The 22,161-nt window shown below is 43.7% G+C and overlaps 2 protein-coding genes across 3 annotated transcripts in view; one reads left to right on the forward strand and one right to left on the reverse strand.

Moving 5' to 3' along the window:
• The window catches only part of LOC127596861 (succinate dehydrogenase [ubiquinone] iron-sulfur subunit, mitochondrial-like), a 154,397-nt gene that overhangs the window by 58,619 nt on the left and 73,617 nt on the right, over positions 1-22,161 (reverse strand). The window lies entirely within an intron of this gene.
• kif5aa (kinesin family member 5A, a) lies at positions 378-18,613 on the forward strand. 2 transcript variants are annotated; one of them, XM_052059726.1, is made up of 29 exons: positions 378-963; positions 2,360-2,447; positions 2,540-2,613; positions 3,022-3,126; positions 3,218-3,266; positions 3,346-3,401; positions 3,494-3,581; positions 4,978-5,102; positions 5,623-5,727; positions 5,812-5,960; positions 6,186-6,334; positions 6,418-6,596; positions 7,418-7,486; positions 7,576-7,782; positions 8,595-8,741; positions 9,780-9,968; positions 10,074-10,191; positions 10,909-10,970; positions 11,310-11,419; positions 11,525-11,626; positions 11,703-11,763; positions 11,905-11,976; positions 13,246-13,350; positions 13,455-13,671; positions 14,022-14,196; positions 14,330-14,409; positions 14,662-14,704; positions 15,285-15,370; positions 16,430-18,613. In XM_052059726.1, exons 1-28 carry the CDS (start codon positions 835-837, stop codon positions 15,361-15,363), a joined length of 3,132 nt encoding a protein of 1,043 aa, XP_051915686.1. In that variant the 5' UTR covers positions 378-834; the 3' UTR covers positions 15,364-15,370; positions 16,430-18,613. The 2 variants fall into 2 exon arrangements, with proteins under 2 accessions (XP_051915686.1, XP_051915687.1); XM_052059727.1 differs by having other exon boundaries at positions 14,665-14,704.

Here is a 22,161-nt window from a genome sequence, read left to right on the forward strand (position 1 = left end):
GTTAAACATGAAATATTTCAGCAAAAAAAAAACGTCGACCAAAATGTACTTGCATCTCAGAGTAAACCGATTAGTAAATAAATGTTGACGAGGGCAATTAAGGAAAATGATGAATATCAAAATCCGTCCAGATGCAACATTTTTTCAATAAAGTGTTTACATATTCAACTGATCGTTTCGACAGCATTCCTCGGAAATCACAACTTGCATCACGAGTTAGCCGAATTCTGAATGAGCTCGCCGCCGATCCTCGGCTTTTCCACACCCAATATGGCGCCGACGTCAGGTACGCATCCTTGTTCAAATCTATATCTTCATCGAAAAGCTATCTGTGGGTACCACTTTAAGTAGGATGCAGGCCACGCCCGTAGCGGACCTCGCCAACAGGGGGCGTTACAGTACCCTTCTACCTCACTGCCCTTCCAACAGCATCGCTCACCTTCAGCCGGACTGACTCACCCAAGACAGAAAAGGCAGACATCTTATATTGCTTTCAGAGAAGCGAGGACACATTTTCATCTGTTTTTTTAATGATGTAGGCCGGTCGTTTGGCGTTTTGACGACTAATTAGCGCCGTTCCTGCTCACTGCGACACGGAAACGCCGCTGGCTTCGTTTGCCTTTTCGACGCTTAAATAGTCTAGAAAAAAAACTAAGAAAGAGCAACCGAAGCTTTTTTACAGTCTCCTTGGAAGAAGAAGGAGCGACCTGTGTGGATCTCTTGTCGTATATTTTGTTTTGTTCTTTTCTCGACGCCTCGGCTTCAGGCCGCCACCAGCATCTTCGTCAGCATCCCCCTCCTCGTCCTCTTCATCCTCCTCCTCCAACCTGCGCCATGGCCGACGTCCCAGCCGAGTGCAACATAAAAGTGCTGTGTCGCTTTCGCCCTCTCAACCAGTCCGAGATCATTCGGGGGGATCTCTTTCTGCCCAAATTCCAAGGAGATGACACTGTCGTTGTCGCGGTAAGCCCCTCCAAAAAAAAAAACAAAAAAAAATCAGACAGAAAAGGGAGTTGCCTTGTTGTGCACGCAGGGCCCCTCATCAATTAATCATGTCTATGGGCCTTATTAACGTGTGTCTGTAGGTGCGTGTCTTTCTGTCTTTGAGCTTTACAACTGTTGACAACAGACTTTGTGGACATTTTGTCTGGGGGAACACAATTAAATTTCAAGCATGAAACTGTGTGCGTGCGTGTGTACATAAACCTGACTTGGGTGCACGAGTTTAGCCATTCTTAATCATTCCATCCACAGTCAGGGTATCATGAAATAAATTAACACATATGCAGAACAATGTCCATCACACTCATAATTAAGCCGGAAAATATTGAGGTAAAAAGCCACATTTTATTGAGCTTAATTTACTAGATAATGCAGTTTTCTTTGCCGTGGCTCTGCTTTTTTGTTTCATATAGTACTTTAATTTAATGCACTGATTTGGGAACTAACAGCCAATCACAATGAATAGTTATCACAGATAGCCAATGCCGTTTTGCATACTGTTCATTCAAATCATATCGAACAAGCCACAGTGTTATTTCAAGGCTGCAATTAAGGATCGTTGTCATAGTTGGTTGATCTGTCACTGATTTTTTTTCAAATAACTGATGTATCCAATTTTAAAAAAGAATAATTTCCATCGCTCTTTTTTTTTTCAAAAACAGGACATCATTTCAAATTCATTCATTCATCATCCGAACCGCTTTATCCTCACTAGGGTCGCGGGGGGTGCTGGAGCATATCCCAGCTGTCTTCAGGCAGTAGGCGGGGGACACCCCGAATTGGTTGCCAGCCAATCACAGGGCACACTGAGACAAACAACCATGCACGCCCTCTCTCACACCTGAGGACAATTTGGAGTGATCAATCAGCCTGCCATGCATATTTTTGGAATGTGGGAGGAAACCGGAATACCCGGAGAAAACCCACGCAGGCCCGGGGAGAACATGCAAACTCCACACAGGGAGGCTGGAGCCTGAATTGAACCCCGGCACTGCGAAGTCGACGTGCAAACCACTGGACTACCGGGCCGCCATCATTTCAAATTGACAATGCATAATATGCTAGTGAGGTTAGCTTAGCAATTAGCATGGGTTTTAGCTTATTCACCAGCACGAAGGAAATGATTCTAGTCTTAGGAGTGGTCACTATGGTCAATAAACTTAACAGATACACACAGTTACTTCCTTGCTTCCACTTTGCTCCTTTTGGTCCACTATTGGACGATGGCTTTGTTGTATATCTTTTGGTCCCATGTTACTGTCTCGCATAGGTTTTGTTTCACCACACTGTGGTCTGTCTCCTCATGCTGCTTTCTTCATGACATACAGGAGCAACCTCACATGTTTGTTGTTTGCAGGGCAAGTCCTACGTATTTGATCGAGTGTTTCCAACCAACACCACCCAGGAGCAAGTGTACAACACCTGTGCTAAGCAGATTGTAAAGGGTACGCGTCCAAACCACTTCATCAACGTATCTAGCATGAGTGAGATGTGTTTCCACACATCTCCCTGTTATTGAATTTTTCTACCCTTATAGATGTGCTGGGTGGCTACAATGGCACCATCTTCGCGTATGGACAAACCTCTTCTGGCAAGACTCACACCATGGAGGTACAGATAGCATAGTTACTTTATTTTGACTGCGTATGTGCTTGGCATAGTATAAAAAACCACCACTTTTCTTACGATGAAAAGTTATGTTACAGTGAGTGAGAAGTTCTATGTTTTACTATATGAAATGATTTAGTCCAGTACAATGCCTCTGCTTCTCTGACATAGACAGGCTGAGATGGAAAAAAAAACAACAGCAAAAAACACGCTATCCTTTTGGTGCGTGTCAATCTCTGGCTTGAGGCATCACAAAAAAAAAGGTTCTTCTTGGGGGTACATTTTAGTGCTACCACTATTATTACTTCCAGACCTATCATATAAGTCCCATTTTTCAGCCCATCCAAGTGTCCTTTTAACGTTCAAGTCTTAAGAGTTATGCCCATTTTATGACGTAACTTGCTGTTCCAGGGCAAGCTGCACGACCCTCACCAGATGGGCATCATCCCTCGCATTGCAGAGGACATCTTCAACCACATCTTTGCCATGGATGAAAACCTGGAATTCCACATCAAGGTTTTAATGTTGCCATCTGTCGGATTGGTTTTATGTTTGTCTATTTTGCTCATCTGGCATAATCTTTTGTCTCTTAATTTGTCTCTAAAAGGTTTCATATTTTGAAATCTACATGGACAAAATTCGTGACTTGCTGGATGGTGAGTGCCTAAAATAATATTCAGTAAATAGCAGCATTCATGCAATATTTCACCATTTGAAATCATTATTTTTTCGTAGTGACAAAGACCAACCTGTCTGTCCACGAGGATAAAAACCGTGTGCCATATGTCAAGGTGTGTGACAACTAGTCTTTAAACATGAATACAGTATACGAGTCATCCCACAATCATCCATTAAATGTTAAACCTTGTTTTGCAATCCTCAGGGATGCACCGAGCGCTTTGTCTCCAGCCCGGATGAGGTGATGGACGTGATTGACGAGGGCAAATCAAACCGCCATGTTGCCGTTACCAGTAAGTGTCTTCTTCAGCTTGTCAGCAATAGAAACAGACTCATCCACGTTGGCGCAAACTGCTTACCTACCTAGAGACCAAAGTATTTGTCAACATCTACGCTGTTCCAACACTACAACAATAACAAGGCAAGACACCCACACCCACTCCCGTATTGGCCCGAATATAAGACGGCCCTGATTATAAGACGACCCCCTCTTTTTCAGTCTTATTTGAATGCAAAAAACACCGTCTTATTTTTGGGCCAATATGGTAATTGCTCAGGCATTGTCAGCAAATACCATGTGTTTTCTTTGATTCACGTGATACAATCCGTTCTCGTCATTTAGCCTTAACGGTATTGGAATCTGTTTATGTGTCCCTCTGATATCGTGTTTGAGGAACTGTGATGTCTCATCCATAAACCACAAGGCTGATGAACGCTCTCTGATTAGGGCCAAGGGATTGCATATGTATTTTATGGATTACATGGTTTTGTGTGTTAGAAAAAGTCAAGAACGTTCAGTGAATGGGAAGAACACGTTGCTACGGCAACACGCTCACTGCACGCCAGAGCCGATCGAGCAGACACACTACAAACAAAGCTTGTGAAAGTGTCACAATCCACAGTCAATTATATCGATGCTGCCGTCATCACAGTCTTCTCATGCTGACTCACTGTGCCGCAAGGAACAGTGTTCTGAGTTCTGAAACCTGAACATTGTTTCTGGGAAGAGATAGTCAGATAGTCCTGCTGATCCTCTGCATGATGAGGTCACCTTGCTGCACTTACGGCTTGGGATTTGATGAGTTTATTTCGTGTAAAAAGAGTCCTCTCAAACTCTACTGAATGTACTCTCTTTAAGGATCAGTTTTTTTTTCACAGTTCATCAGCATTCACGGTAATTCTGAAATATCTAAGAAAGTGACATTGTGAAGCCATATCATCGATCCATTTTCTGTACACTTAGCCTGATCAGGGCTACAGGGAAGGTTTTTGCCTCTCGCAGATGACTTAAGGCGCCAAAGTCAGGAGTTTGGTGCATTGCTCGGGGGCACCTTAGCCATGCTCCAAAGTCAATTGGCTTCCCTCCAACGGCCAGTATCAAATTTCATAGTAGTCCATCTGCAATGGCTATTCAACTGCTGCCCGAGAATATGCACAAAAAAAAAAAAAAAAAAAAGAGTCCACATAAGCAAAATTCCTTGGGGTAACTGCACATTTTCTTTTGTTTTTTAATTTTTTTTATTATCAGTTAGCATTACTACATATACAGTATACCATCAAATTTAGACATATATAAGACTGTGGTCAGTGGAGTGCCAACAGTGATGCAGAGTCTGCGGATTATATATACATACATAAAGATATATATCTATGTTTATAATTGCTGTTGTTATTTCTGTATTTGCGCAGACATGAATGAGCACAGCTCTCGCAGCCATAGTATCTTCCTCATCAACATCAAGCAGGAGCACGTGGAGACCGAGCAGAAGCTTTGCGGCAAACTCTATCTAGTGGACCTGGCAGGAAGCGAGAAGGTGGGTTAAAACTCAACATCAACGATTTCCAAGTCAAAGAAGATTGCCAGATAGTTGAAGATACAGTCGCTCACCCTGAGCTATGTAATAAGCGTAAGATGTTAATAGTAGGAAGGAGAAACAGCCCCGCTATGAGAATGTTTATACTGTAGTATACCTTCGAAGTAATATTCTTGATGAAAATCAAACATCCAACTAAGGTTGAGTGACTTTTACAACAATTGCAGTCCATACTGAACTACTTGAGTGCTAACTCGACCTGGCCATTGTGCTGACGAATTAAATGCAGGTTTCACGTTTTGTTGAAATTGATTTCACCCTTTCAGGGACAGCGATTACCGCAGTGGACAGCTTATCATGTTATTAGGTTACAGGGGGTGCAGGAAAGGGTTAATAGCATTCTAAATTTTGTTCAAACACGGGACCTAAAAAAATACATCTACTCATGTACAATCATCACCTCCGAATGGGAGATGTCAAGTGTTGTATTTGAGTTGTAACCATACGCTCTGTGCACCAGGTCAGTAAGACGGGGGCTGCAGGAGCCGTGCTGGATGAGGCCAAAAACATCAACAAGTCTCTGTCGGCCCTGGGAAATGTCATCTCGGCTTTGGCTGAGGGCACGGTGAGTTGACTCTCCCTTTTTCACTTCCCTCCTTGTTTCTGCCTCTTATCCAAAAGACGACGTGCACATCTTCTTCTCTCCCAGAAAAGCCACGTGCCGTACCGTGACAGCAAAATGACCCGCATCCTGCAGGACTCTCTCGGTGGGAATTGTCGTACCACCATGTTCATCTGCTGCTCACCCTCAAGCTATAACGACGCAGAGACAAAGTCCACACTGATGTTTGGACAACGGTACAACGATACAGATTGTTTCTTTTTACTCACTGGGAAATTATTCCTTAAATAACCGGTACACACTCCATATCAGTCGCTTATCATGAGTTGGACTTCATGGCTTCTTTAACTGTGAAATAAATTCTTCATTTTAACATTTTGAACATGAATTCATTTGTATTCAGTCATTAAAATGCCATCCATCTTATTGCGCCTCTTTTTGTTCCATACGATGCACATCAGTGCTAAGACCATTCGAAACACGGCCTCCATCAACTTGGAACTGACAGCTGAGCAGTGGAAGAGGAAGTACGAAAAGGAGAAGGAGAAGAACAAGACGTTGAAGGACAGCATGCAAAAGCTGGAGGCTGAGCTCAACCGCTGGAGGAATGGTTAGGAACAGCCGCCGACCAAATGAACATTCTTTGAAAAATGTTGACACTCTCTAAGTCCGTGCCGTTGTCACTTCCTCCAGGGGAGGATGTACCCGAGACGGAGAGGACCCAACCGGAGATCGTGACCCGTTATGAGTCGGTGGAAGAGCGGCCCGTCTTGGATAATGACACCTCTTCCATTGTGGTCCGTATTTCTGAGGAAGAGCGCCAAAAATATGAAGAGGAGATCCGCAAACTGTACAAGCAGCTGGATGACAAGGTAGCCTTTAGCATTCTTGGCACATTAGCTCGAGAGGGAACAAAGCCTGTAATTCCCTCTTTCTGTGCGAAATACACTTTGAGTGCGCTGCTTCACTCAAACCATTCAAAAACTACTTCAGAGCGTTGTGGAAATGTGCTGTTTGGTGATCCACAGTGCCCCAAAATATTGCGTTACTGAGCGCTGCGCATCAGGCAGTCGTAAACAATTGAAGCACAAGCTGATGATTATTGGCTGTAATCAGAAATTCATGGTAGCAGAGCACGCTCTCCCTCCCGCATCACATGATGATGACGAAACGCCACTTTCTAAATACATTTCCTTCGCTTGAAATGGCTTATCGTAACCAGAATCCCGCGTCGTCGTCGCACAGTGAGAAAATCCTGCTGGGTTAATGCGTCCTTTTCTCCCATCTTCTTCGTCTCCTTCTTCGAACTGCCGCCGCAAGTGCAAAGACTCACGGCGACAGTATTTATTCTTCATTTTGCATCTTAAAAGTTGCACTTATTAGAGTAACAAACCTTTAGAATGCTTGAAACCATGTGAGGCTTGGCTTCAGACAACCCCCTACATCGCGGATTTTGCTTTTTGTGGGTAATTTTTGAAATGTAACCATCATGAGAAATGAGGGACCACTGGAATGCAAATTTTTGTGCCCTGTGATCGACTGGTGACTGATCCAGGTTGTAGTCTGCCTATCTCCCAAAGTCAGCTGGGATAAAGTCCAGCTTTCTGTACCCCTTCACAGGATAAAATGTGATGAAAATCGATGGATGGACATGTAGCGGCGTGTTGTCACGGAGATGTGATGTGTATTACAGGACGATGAGATCAACCTGCAGTGTCAGCTGGTGGAGAAACTGAAGCAGCAAATGTTGGATCAGGACGAGGTACACACTAATTTACACACGCGGATTTGCACACACAAAAAAAAAAACCGCCAAGTCTTCTTTCTTACGTGTGTCATCTTTACCGGCAGCTCTTGGCGTCTTCGCGTGGGGATGGCGACAAAGTGCAGGCGGAGCTCGGCAGGCTGCAAGTGGAAAGCGACTGCGCTAAGGCGGAGGTGAAGGAGGTGCTGCAGGCTCTGGAGGAGCTGGCTATCAACTATGACCAAAAAAGCCAGGAGGTGGAGGAGAAAGGCCTGCAAAACCAACTGCTGGCCGACCAGCTGTCCCAGAAAATGGTACGTTCAAGAGAAGGAGCGTGACAGAAATATGCTCCGTTTACCAAGACGTGTGTACATTTGTTAAGGTAATAAAGCAGACACACTGCGCTGGTTGCTGGTGACTTTTGTGTCGACGGCGCAAGTGCGATTCCAAGTCATCAGCCACTGCCGACCCAGTCCCAAGCATGGATATAAAAAAAATGAGTTTGTTGCGTAAGGCCGCATTTAATGTAGAAGCTGACAAACTAATCATGCGTTTGACCTGCTGTGGTGGCCTCTGATGGGACAAGATGAATGTCGCCACAACATGAAGGAGATTAGTCACGCTTTTTTTCCTCTAGAATTTAAAACAGTTCCCAACACATTTTCAGCTTTGGTTGCCGGAACCCACCCCCCCCCCCCAAAGAAACGTTGTTGTTTGTTTTCATGCCTTTTGGAAAGGCAGGCTAATTGTACACAAGAAATTAAAAAGTCAATTTTTCATATGTCCTTTTTATGTGTCCCAAAATAAATGTCCGTGGCCACTGTGAGGCAATAAAACAAAACTGATGCCAATCCATTTAACAAAGAACGATATGAACATTTTAAAAAGATAACATTTAATTAAATGAAATGACATCATTACACTAACGAAGAGTGTCTTCAGTACAGAATTATTTTTATTTGTGTTTACTGAGGCCTATGATATATTTTTACAAAAGGTGTGTGGATGAAATTGATCTCGTTCATATTTCACGAGCAATTGTAGTTTGTATTTGATTATGATTAGATGGGTCACAGCAACAACAACAGCTACATTCTGTCACCCCAAACTGTGCTCTCTGAACCAGGCGAGTTTGATGGAGCTGGAGGCGGAGCTATCTCGCATGCAGGAAGTGAGCGGTCAGCAGAGGAAGCGTATTGCCGACGTCCTCAACGGGCTGATGAGGGACCTGAGCGAGTTCAGCTCCATTGTGGGCAATGGCGAAATCAAGCTGGTGAGTTGGATGAAGGATAGATGAGTGAATACAAGGATGGACACTTTGTGTAACTTCAGAAAACTAGCCCTGCATCACCCACCCACAAATGCGAATTGTTTGACCTTTAGGGCATTCAACGTCTTGACTGCAAATATGAGACGTGATTAAAAAAATAAATGTGGAATATGGAAGTCAAGATGGCGCCCGAGTAGGCAGCCGTCAGCAAGTGCTCTCTTGGGCCTTGCTTTTTTTTGTTGTTTTTGTGTTTGTTGTTACGTCCTGTGGACCTGATGTGGACTTTTTTCAGCATTCTTTAGCCACAACATTCATCAAGGAGGAGACTCTGGGCTTGGTGGTTGCGCCTTCTCGGCAGCATGGGTATACCAGCACTGTTTTTGACTGGGAGGAATGTCGGCGTCATTTGACTGTCATTGCTGGACAGTCTGAGGCGCTTGTGTCTTGCGCCTGTAATGGGCAGCATTTTTCACAGCCCCGCTTTGTTCAGCGGAGAGATCGGTGCTGTTGAACAGTCTGCGGCTGGATGGATGTAAGGCTTGAGGAGCCGACTATGAGAAGAAAGGAGCTTTAGCGCGGAGCGCCGATGCGTATTTGGAACTGGGAGTCGCGGCTTGGAGTTTGAAGCGGATTACGTGGGACAGGAGAAGTGAACTCATCTCTTTTCGTCAATGGATGCTACAGCTTCGTGTTTGCTTTCAAAACTTAGCTTGTAGCAGACGTGTGCACATTTTCAGCATGACGTCTCTGATCCACTGGTGAAAGGACACTTTGATGCTCTCCTCTTTCATCTATAACTGCTTCAGACAACAAAGTGTATGCAGAAAAGTGGTGAAGATTGCATGACTGTCTGTGTCCTATGTGTTGTGTTGTGTTATTTTGACTTCAAAATGGTGCCGCGAGAGTGGCTGCCTTTCCAGCAGCTCCTATATTTTGTTGGTCTACTTCTTCCTTTCATAACTTTGCTGCTGTGAATTGTGAATTTCTCCATTGCGAGACTAATAAAGGTTTTCTTATCTTATCTTTCTTATGTTTCTTCAGCCGGTGGAGATCAGCGGCGCCATCGAGGAGGAGTTCACAGTGGCGCGCCTCTACATCAGCAAGATCAAGTCGGAGGTGAAGAGCATGGTTAAACGTTGCCGGCAGCTGGAGAACATGCAGCTGGAGTGCCACCGCAAGATGGAGGAGACTGGGAGAGAGCTCTCCTCATGCCACCTTCTCATCTCTCAGGTGAGACCCACAGGAAGGGACAAGAAAGAAACTGGTGTCATGTATCAAAGAGGTTTCTGCCATGGACATCGTGCAACTGTTGTGAATGCTAACATTGCATTGCAGCATGAAGCTAAGATCCGCTCGTTGACTGAGTACATGCAGAGCGTAGAGCATAAGAAGAGGCTGCTGGAGGAGAGTCACGACTCTCTAAGCGAAGAGTTGGCCAAGCTGCAAGACCAAGGTAATGCTCAAGACATACTCAGTGTAACATGATCATGTAAACAGGCAAAAGAACTCTTAAACGCTCAGGCTCATCTTCATTCCTTTGTGCCGAGTCTTTTTTTTCCTCACATCACTGGCTTGGGCGGGCGGCCCGGTGGTCGAGTGGTTAGCGCGTCGACCTCATAGTGAAGAGGTTGTAGGTTCTCCGGCCTTCCTGTGTGGAGTTTGCATGTTTTCTCAGTGCCAGCGTGGGTTTTCTCCAGGTACTCTGGTTTCCTCCCACATTCCAAAAACATTCATGGCAGGCTCATTGAACACTCTAAATTGTCCCGAGGTGTGAGTGTGAGCGCGGATGGTTGTTCCTTTCTGTCTGCCCTGCAATTGGCAGACAACCGGTTCAGGGTCTCCCCCGCCTACTGCCTGAAAACAGCTGAGATAGGCTCCACCACCCCGCGCGACTTGTGAGGATTAAACGGATGAAAAATGGATGGATGGCTTGGGCGGCCCAGTGGTTGACTGGTTAGTGCGTCCTCCACGTTAACTCTGGCCTCCCTGTGTGGAGTTTACATGTTCTCCCCTTGCCTGCGTGGGTTTTCTCCGGGTATTACGGTTTCGAGTGCATCCCTGGATGAATATCTTTCCACAAAAACAACTCCTTGGCATTATCATTCTATTTGTGTGGGTGTTTGTGATCAGTGCCCAACCCTTTCTTTCCCATTTTCTCCTCTTCTACAAGATAATTCTCTTCTGGAGGACAAAGATGGAGAGAAGGGAGAGACTGAAGATGGAAATGTGAAGGTAACAAAAAATACACCCACCTCATGTCTTTTGCCAAAGTCAAGTTTTTGCAGGAAATAACTCACCGTACTCCGTTGCACTTGTTGTAAAAATGCCTATCCAAAGAGCAAATCAGATTCTGATTCTGGCAAAAAAAAAAAGTGAGGCAGTTTTGTTATTCGCATGTTGATGTCCAAGATTTACGGAGACATACGACATATCGTTTTTAAATTCAACAACAGTTACCAGGTGTCTCTGACATTTCTGCGTGAAAATACACAAAGGATAAAGATATTCTGTTTGAATTCAATTTTGTCCGTGCGTGTTTGTTTCTTTCCAATTCAATATGAAACTCTGCAGAAGATTACCCGCCAGCAGGGCGAGTCTCACCGTGGCCTCCATCACAAGCAGCTGGCGCGTCTGCGTGATGAGATCAATGAGAAACAGAGGCTCATCGACGAACTCACCGAGTCTGTATACTCTTTAACGTCCAAAATATTATTTGCGCTATGAATGCGCATTGCTATGCTTGCCATCATAGAACATGACATTCATAGAACATGTGTCATGCCTAGTCGCAATTCCAAGATGGAGCTGGAGCTGGCTCAGGTTCGCTCCGACTTTGAGCGTCTGAAGAGTCAGGACAATACCAAGAGCGAGCGCCTGGAGGAGCTCTCGTAAGTCTTTCATACTGTATTATCTTGTTTGTTTGTCTTTAAATACTTTATATGATATTTTCCCTCTCACTGTCAGATTCCTGCACGAGCGCCATGAGCAGACTAAACAGGATCTGAAGGGTCTGGAAGAGACTGTCGTGAGTAAACCTGCAACTACGCTTCGTCTTCAAAGGACTTTGTTCATACATAATCAACATGCCATGACTTGCTATTCTTTCTGATTATCCGATTTCTAAAGTTTAGCCCTCTAACCTTCTCTCCGTCCGTTCTTGCCCAAGGCCCGTGAACTCCAGACCCTCCACAACCTTCGCAAGCTGTTTGTTCAAGACCTCACGTCGCGGGTTAAAAAAGTAAGTCAGGATACTGTTTAAAGGATTCAACAATACTAGCCAGAAATAATTGCACAACTACACCATCTCTTGCGAACCAAAAAATTCTGCCTTTACGAAAATACCTGTATCTACCAAAGCCAAGATACAAGACCGCCACCAAGGCATAACTATGATCATTTGCCTTGCACACCTTCATGAAAGACTTTGTGATAAAATCACCAGTAAGTCTTGTGTTAACATCATAATGGCCCAATCAGACAGGTTCGTGTTGTTTTTTCCTCAGATTTTTTAGTCCTCTCCCAAAGTACAGCTAAAATAATAAACATATTGTAGAATAAAAACTCTCTGACACGTTTGAATTCATTCATTCATTCATCTTCCGAACCGCTTGATCCTCACTAGGGTCGCGGGGGGTGCTGGAGCCTATCCCAGCTGTCTTCGGGCAGTAGGCGGGGGACACCCTGAATCGGTTGCCAGCCAATCGCAGGGCACACAGAAACAAACAACAATTTGCACTCACACTCACACCTAGGGACAATTTAGAGTGTTCAATCAGCCTGCCACGCATGTTTTTGGAATGTGGGAGGAAACCGGAGCACCCGGAGAAAACCCACGCAGGCCCGGGGAGAACATGCAAACTCCACACAGGGAGGCCGGAGCTGGAATCGAACCCGGTACCTCTGCACTGTGAAGCCAACGTGCTAACCACTGGACTACCGGGCTGCCCCACGTTTGAATCAAACGTTTTTTTGAAATGGCAAGTGCATCCATTTTAGTGGCTGGTTAGCGACTGTGTTTTTGTCCCTTTAATTTCTTTTCAAAAATAGTGGAAGATCATTCTTGTAGTTTACAAATAATGGAACTCTTGATCTCCATTATGACTACCGTATTTTCCGCCCTATAAGGCGCATTGGAGTTTAAGGCGCACCGTCAATGAATGGCCGACAGTTTTCATATATAAGACACTCCGCATTTATAAGGTGCATAGAATAAAAGCTACAATAGTGGCTGCGGGTGCATTATGTATCCACTAGATGGAGCTATGCTAAAGAGAATGCAATACAATAAAATGCATCTTTATCTATATAGCGATTTCACAAACGCTGCAGCTGTAACAATCTCTTTACAGAACATTTAAAATGCTACGTCCAAGAAAGCATAATACTGATCCATATAAGGTGCCTCGAATTATAAGGCTTTTGAGAAAATTCAATGCTTTTCAGTGCTCCTTGTCGTACGGAAAATATGGTATATTTGGCTTCCTTTTATGAATACTCCAATTTCCAGAGTTCCGAAATGGAACCTGATGATAGCGGGGGGTCTTGCACCCAGAAGCAGAAGATTTCCTTTCTTGAGAATAACCTGGACCAACTTACAAAGGTTCACAAACAGGTGAGAACACGCGTGACGTATCTTTTCTTTTTCAGCATCCATTGAGTGACTTGGACAGAAAAAAAAGAAAGATTGTCCGTCTCTCCTTCCTCACATCCATGCAGCTGGTTCGTGACAATGCAGATCTGCGTTGTGAGCTTCCAAAGCTGGAGAAACGTCTTCGGTCTACTGCTGAGAGAGTTAAGGCCCTGGAGACTGCACTGAGGGATGCCAAGGAGGGCGCCATGATGGACCGCCGTCGCTACCAGCAGGAAGTTGACCGCATAAAAGACGCCATGAGGGCGAAAAACGCCCTACGACGCCCTCATGCCGCGCAAATTGGTATTGGTTCTAGAGGTTGATGAGAATGGAAAGAGGCATCTCTCTCATGCTGTTTGTATTTAACATTTACAAAAGCACGTGTAGTGGAACCATGCAACTTTTATTTACGGACTTTTCAAGTTACATACAACATTTTGGAAGAAAAGCTGGCTACAGTTACGCGCATGTTTAGTTGTGTGAACCGTCTTAACTTGGATGAGAATAGAGCAAAGGTCGCTGACTTTGTGAAACGAAGAGCTATTTTTTTGCTTTCAGATTAATCCGAAGAGCTACGAGTTTGATGCACACTTTTGGATGTTTCACGAATGTGTGGAGCAAATGATGTACAATCCTACTCCTTTCCTTCCCAGCCAAGCCCGTGAGGCCGAAGCAAATGCCTGTCTGCTCTCCCAGCAACCCATTCTACTCGTACATCCGGGCCACCGAGCAGGCCAACACCTACAGCAACGCCGTCTTTCAGAGCAACTTGACGCCGAACAACTCCGCTAGCATCAACTGCAACCCGAACTCTGTTCAGACCAACACGTGTGTTTCAAAATGACAGTATTTTGTCCTGTCTCTTGTCAAAGACCAACTTTTCACCAAGTGGTCTCGTGAAGTTCACGACAAGTCGGGTTTGGAACAGATTTATCGTGATGCTCCCTTTGTTGTTTTGCAGAGTTTCAACAGCACTGGGCTACCGAGCAGGCAGATACAATGGCGACATACTGGAATCCTTCCCACTTAACATTGACAACGGTAAGCATGCAAATGCAGTACATGTACAATGTAGCTAAACTTTTCATAATACTGTCGTTCAGTTAAATGTTGCGGTCTTGAATTGCCATCATATGATTTCTCCCCAGTCGTTGAATTCACTGATTCAGAAATGAATCAGAAATGCTGCTGGGGGCTGTAAATTTCCCCAGTGTCGGACGAATAAAGGATATCTTATCTTATCTTGTCTTGTCTTGTCTTATCTTATGATGTGTTAAACTACTTTTGTTTTAGCAGGAAACAGCATCAGTGACTCAAGAGACATCAATGACAACAGGTGAAGATATTGTTGAACTTTTTCACTGTAAAAATATAACACTGACATCCTCAATATTAGGCACCGTCTAACAATAAGATCCAATACAAGAGCTGTATTAAAAAAAATGCTTTCATAATCATGATCATAATTGATAAGATCGGGGAGCTATTCATTCAACAAAAGGTTTGTTATTGTAGTTTTACCGTGATGCAGAACTGTTCGCCGTCATTCGGGTCAAAAAGTACATCTCGGATTGCCTGCCAGTTTATCACAGAACTCATACAGACAAACAAACATTCGCAGTCCCATCAATGCACAGTTTAAGATACACTTTAGAACTTTGTTAATTCCACAATAAGGGCATTTGCAAGAGCATGAGGGAGGATGGAGTACATGACTACAGACATCTTGATCTGCAGTCAAATGCTATTCCACCGAGCTACACATCCACAATTGAGTCTTCAATTAACCAGAAAATGTATGTTTCGGAATGTGGGAGGGAGGCGGAGTTCCCCCTGCCGCTCGTGAAATGAAGTAACCGATTTTGTCCAGTTGTTGGAGGTGCCGTTTTATTGAGTGTTTGTGTGCTTGGAAACAGGAGTGATGTGCACTGTGGCAGCGAGGTGGACGATTCAAATAGACACTTCATCGTTCACCAGGAGACAGCTGCAAGTTAATACCGAGGTAACAAGATGCAGACGTTTGACATGATCGACGTTTACTTTCAATTCTTCGGGGTTCGCCAAATCCAGTAATAGTAAATGAATTAAATAACAGTGCGGTCAACCCCCTGTTCATCATGGGGTGTATTTTCAAGACACACCTACAATATGCGAAACGTATGATGTAGGTAGACCATATACTGTTTAAAAAAAGCTGTTTTCATAGTTTACCTTCGTTACCCTTATTTACAAACACTTGGTTCTGATAGACGAAGTTAGCCTTTGGCTCAACTAAGGTGTTTCTGCATGTGAGTGTCAGGGCGTGAGCTGTGGCCGATAGCAGCTTCTGCAGAAGTGTGCTCATTGAATTATAAACAGCTGAACAGTGCATGCTCCCAACCGTGGCTCTCCTTCCCTACAGCAAAGAAACTGCAATAGAGCAAGGTTGCAGTTGGTGAAAGTCGAGACTACTGTGCGGATTGTGTTAACTGCTATCACCTTTGTTCTTTGTTCTTGATTTTAATGTTTGGTGCTTTCTACCGCCTTTATTACAGATTTGTCTTACTGTTTATTGTGCATGTTAAATTCCTCCATGTACAGCACTTTGTATGCAGCGAGGGCTGTTGGAAAGTGCTCTATAAATACTGTTGACTTGACCTTCAAAATAAATGTGACTCACCTTAGGGTACATATTTTGTTCTTAATACTATCAACTTAACGTCACTTTCACCATATTGTGCTGAGCAGCGAGGGTATAGACAAGGGGAACACTTTCCTTCATCACATTAAGTCCCAGTTCCTGATCTATGTACATTGTACATTATCCGTTTTCTTTTTTCACCATCAACGATACTGTACCATTCTGTGGTGGTAACACAGAAAAAAAAAAGCCAAACAAGAACAAAAAGACACTTGCGGGGCTAATCATTTACAAGTCTTTGAAGTTTTCCATTCAATTTAATTCAGGTTCTGCTGTATTATTATTATTATTATTATCTGTGGGGTATCTAAAATGTGCATGTATACAATGAACAATTTGTCCCAAGAATGATTGTATTGATTTTCGTCGTTCTCTCCGCAGGTGATGACCAAACACTGTACATGTTGGAGGAACCGCACCCTCGACCCCACCAATCTGCATGCTGCCTTCCTCTAGCCGTTCCCCCACCGTATCGCCAGTGACTACGATGACGATGGTGACCTCTAGCTTTGTAGTCCTTTAAGTAGATAAATCTTCTCCTCTTCCTTCTTTAAGCCCCACCCATTTACTTCGAATAGGCGGGCGGCCAACAGTTAAGTCAGTACAGGAAATTATTTTTTTGTAAATAAAAAATGCTGCAGTCCCGAAACTTAATCAAGTTGCCCCTGGGATATTTTGGACTCGAACTCTTGCAGTAAAGTAGTGGTTTATACTCTAGTTGAGATTATTTTGACCAGCATCTTTTTGTGTTAATGTACAACTTCCCTTCTGTACATGTCGTCTTCTTAAAGGGCCTCATGTGGTAAATAGGGCCACGGTGTCCCTAATGCCTGCACCTAACAAAAGTCCTCCCCGCCCCCAAAATAACAACACACACGTACACAGCATGCACGTCACTTAGCGGGTTAGCTTCCAAATATTTGCATGTGTTTTGATTCCAGTCAGGAGTGAGCCGTCCAGTTGACCTCTCCGGATATGTAACAGAAAGTGAAAGGCAACGAATGTATGGCCTCGCTGACCAAATGCAGATTTTCTGTCTCCCACGAGACCTGGTTTGGATGTCAGTGTAAGGAGAAAAAAAAACGAGGAATTGGATATCTTCAGATCTGCAGCAGCCCTCAAGTTTGAAAAAAATATATATATAAATGCGTGACTGCAGCGTAAATGGACTGATCAGATATTCCCGGTCACTACAAATCAGACATCATCAAAATATGCCGTCCAATGACTTACACTGACACGTCTACCCAAAATACACGACAGGACAAAGTTTAAAAAACAATGCTCTGTTTTTATTTGATTTTTTTACGTGTGGTTTGCGTTATTTGGAAAGTAGGAAGCAGATCTGATATACAATAAGCACAAAAGTGGAATCGGGAGCTAATTCCGCCAAGGAGTGCTCCTCGTCATCCCTTTTCTGATACCGGCGCTTTGTTTAAAGCAAATGTCTTCGTAGGTGTCTTCATGCGGCATATAAAGTCATCACCCACAAACTGCCCTCCTCTTAAAGGGCAAAAGAAGAATAGATCGGTAAATCATTTATGTGCTTTAATATTGTGACGCTTCAGTTTGTTGCCATTGCAGGGCGCATTTACTGCTGCTGTTATGCACACTTTTGTCAATGTTTACTGTTTTGGAGAATTTCACAAACTAATTTTCATCATCCGTGTAAATTCATTGGAAAATATTTGAAAAGCTGGCAAGTGTTTCAGTCTTTCATTGAGAACCAAGAAAAGTCCAAATGCGGACAGAACATGTTTACGAAAGTCCCCAGCTGAGCAGTCACCAGTCTGGTTTGGACCGGCAGGAACGTGTTTGTTGTATGACAATTCACGCTGTGATTCTTCTGTCCTAAATCCTGACCAACCAATCAGGAGGGAAGAACACTGCATGTTGTAAGGGAATAAGATGCATGATGTGGATTCAGCTCAGTGAAATTAAAGACTAAAGGAACACACCAAATTATACGCTTTCACACATATGGCTCTTCATGTCTGAATTTTATTATGAAAATTGAAATATTATCCACGAAAAAATTTGGAAAATGTGGAAAAATAGCCTTATCATTTTCAATGTTAACACATTGACCTGCACCAGGATTTAATTTACACTCTCCCACTACATTCCCCCCGTCACTATATGAGGAGTGTTTCAACTTGATCAGAGCCTGCAATTTGTCCAAGCAGACTCTCTATTTGACATCATGTTGCAAATATGATCTACTGTATGTGAAGACGATACGTCAAAAGAAAATGGGTTTGTACATTACAGTACTGTCTCTGCTATTTCCACTGTCTGGTTTAAACATATCTTATATGTATACAGTATATATATGTGCTATTTATTGTTCATCTTGTAATTAGAGAGACATAGTGACCTGCAAGAGATTGCTACGTTGGAAATAAAAACATATTGGTTCTATTTATTTCCGTAGGCCTGTACTGTAGCGTTAACATCCTATGATAACCACTGTGCAAGACTCCCGTTTGTAAATATCCGTATGTACCACATTGTATGTGACCCATCGTGTTGTCGTTCAAGTTCAATAAATTTGGGAGAACGGGACTGAGGTTCTTCTAGGTGCATGGCCAACAATCCCCACGGACACAGTGCGACATCTTGTTGAAGATTTTCGCAAAAGAGAAGCGAGCTGTTCATAGACGTAAGGCGCAACGCCAACGTACTGCATACCATACCATACCATACCAATTTATTTGTGTAACACATTGAAAAGGCAAAAAAAAGTTAGCACCACAGTGCTGTACATGTCACAAAAACAACAAATAACAAGCAGAATTAAAAACATATCTAAAAATATATATTTGTCCTTCCAAGCTATCAAATAATATCACTGACAGTAAAAATGCATTTTTAACATTGTACATTCGAGTCTGCACTTGTTTCTGAAGGAGTTTAGTTTGTACTTTGACTCGTCATTTTTACGCAAGTATTTTTTTACTAATAATGACAGAATGCTTTGCCACCCGAGTGTGCGAGACATAAAATACAATCGTAAAAACTGTATTATACCATCTCAAATGTTTTGAATTATTAATTCATTCATTCATCTTCCTAACCGCTTGATCCTCACTAGGGTCGCGGTGGGTGCTGGAGCCTATCCCAGCTGTCTCCGGGCAGTAGGCGGGGGACACCCTGAATCGGTTGCCAGCCAATCGCAGGGCACACAGAGACGAACAACCATTCGCACTCACACTCACACCTAGGGACAATTTAGAGTGTTCAATCAGCCTGCCATGCATATTTTTTGGAATGTGGGAGGAAACCGGAGCACCCGGAGAAAACCCACGCAGGCCCGGGGAGAACATGCAAACTCCACACAGGGAGGCCGGAGCTGGAATCGAACCCGGTACCTCTGCACTGTGAAGCCGACGTGCTAACCACTGGACTACCGGGCCGCCTTGTTTTGAATTACTGTACTTATAATTCAAGTGACAGCCCTGGTGGACAGGAAATTCCTTCATAATGAGCAGCTCAGTATGATTCCCATGAGAAAGGAAGTGGTGATGTAAACAGCATTTGGAGAAGCATCATCGTGAATGCAGTGATTTTTTTTTAAACCACAAATATGCATTCAAATTTTAACATTACGAGACCAAGAAACACCCGGCACGTGATCAACAGTACTTCAGGGTGATGTTTCAAGTAGGATGTTCTCAGCGGGTTTATATTTCCAGAGAATATTTAATAAATTTGGGAGCAGCAAGTTGTACAAAGTAACGTGGAGTGCAATCAAATGTTTAGACAAAGTCAAATTCTGGTTGCATTTTAGGTTCATCCCATAATTTTACTGGAAAGTCCAATACGTGTACAAAGCGTTTTATGATTAATTTATATTAGCCTTGGCCAATCAAATCTTGAGGCATTTTTGCTTCCAATATTGTTTTATACACGAGTCAATTTGGTCCGTGCTCGTGCCCTTTTTGCGTGTACTCGTCGTCACACTGTGGATTCACACGCCGGGAAAAGACAAGCAAGACCTTGGACCGGGCGACCTTCCTCCCCTGCCCCCTCCCGAGCCACGACCCTCTTTCCTTTCCTCGTCTCCGGGTAAACTTCAAGGAAGCTGAGTCTGTTTTGTGCTCTCTCACTGCAACTGTTTGTCAAGCTCCATTAAATCCACGAGGCGCCAGGCACGACTCTCGTTCAATTCAATCCATTAGCTTCGAATCAAGCCAAGTCATTTGATTTTCAAAACAAATAGTGTTACAAACGAGTGAAAGATGGCGTTTAGGAGACATGTTAATTCGAATGGTTTGAAAATATAGCCTTTTTATCGGGTTCTAACGCGTGGTCCGCCCACCTACATTATAATTGTAGCTAGTGTTATAGTATGGACATAAAGTATTCGGTCGTGTGCCCGTTACAAACGCATGTACTGCGCATGCGCTGGGTAAATTCTGCATTTCAACAGTTTCCCAAGAGATGGCGCTGTTTCCCTTTCTGTCTCATATACGGTACATCCACCCATCTATTCTTTAATCCACCAGTCTTCACCACTGTCGCTGGCGTCTTCAGGCAGTAGACGGGGTACACCCTGGACTGGTTTCCAGTGAATCGGGGGGCACGCATAGAGAAACAACCATCTTCAATCACAATCACACCTAGATACAGTTTTAGAGTGTTCCATTAGCCTACCACATGGTATGAAACCGGGGTACCTAGAGAATACCCACTCAGACACAGGGGGAACATGCAAACTCCACACAGGAAGGCCGTAGCCGGAATCAAACCCATCACCTCTGCACTGTGAGGCTTGCCGTCTCATATACTCTAAATGGTTCAATGATTTTGTTGTTTACGATGATACTAGTGCAGTGTGTTATACCGGAGACAAATTCCTTGTGTGTTCTACATACTTGGCCAATAAAGATGATTCTGATTGTGATTCTGATATACAGGCTGATGGTTATTGCATCTTTCTGCCCAAATTCAGTTGAGATAGGCTCCAGAAACTCTCCCTGTTCAAGATAAGCGTTGTTGAAAATGGATGTATGGATTATTATTGCACAGCATTGACATGAGACTATTAATATAATGCAATTGTATTTACAGTGTACCGGGCTTGTAGGGGTTGTCAATTACTCACAGATTTTCGCAACAGTGCTCTGTCCCTATCCCCTACAAATAGTCGAGGAATTCACTGAAATATGCATGAACAAAGTGCCATTCCAATACTTATTATCACAGAGCCACAACGTAATTGAAGACTTCAAGTGTTCCTTGAAGAGCTCCTCCTATGTGACCTGAAAACTTCACTGGTAGAACCAGCTGCTACTGTCTGTCTGCGTTTTCTCGGCTGTAAGCGTGAGGTTATAAATAAGATGCTGGGGGGAGGGTTTTTTTCCCCCTTTTTTTTGCACGTGTGTGTTTGGCCAGCTGCTGAGAGTGTTTGTTTTGTCTCAGTACAGGTGTACTCCCTGGCTGGCCTCTTGATGCGCGTTTGGGCCCTGTTGAAAGCTTACTTCAAGGCTTTGCGCAAGTTGTGCTATTTTTTGATTCAGTGGCATCGCCTGTCTCTGTGCTGGAGCATAGTGCTTCCCATATACTGTATTTATACCGTGTGTGTGTGTGTGTGTGTGTGTTAACCATTACAGGGACAGCGGTTACTACGGTGGACAGTTATCATTATTGGTGCATGAAAGGGTTAAATTAATCGACCAATTTTACTGCAAACTTTTTTTTTTAATCATTGGAATCTGGCAGGGATGTTAACAATCCCTTTTTCTGTGGTGTGTCAAATTTACGGAGCTGATTCATACAGGTAAACCGCAAGATCCTCCATTGCGGATGGTGTTGTCGGCCACGCATGTGACGTGGGCAACCTTTGCAGCCACGGCTCTACATTCGTATGTGTCCGAGGGGCACGGCAGCTGCTGCAGGTTGAATGCCCAGCGAGGCATATCGTGTCTATCAAATTCACAAACACGGTGAACTCTACTTCCCCCTGCACAAAAATGAAAACATGGCTGTTTTAACGCCAATTGCAGACTACATGTGAAGTTTGCTTCCTTCACATAACTGCATCACCTTCTTCCCTCTATGTCCCCTTGTTGAGACTGCCTTGAGCCTTTTGGGGGAAGAAGCCACCAAAA

This window comes from Hippocampus zosterae, chromosome 2 (genome assembly GCF_025434085.1).
Source record: "Hippocampus zosterae strain Florida chromosome 2, ASM2543408v3, whole genome shotgun sequence".
Lineage (NCBI taxonomy): Eukaryota > Metazoa > Chordata > Actinopteri > Syngnathiformes > Syngnathidae > Hippocampus > Hippocampus zosterae.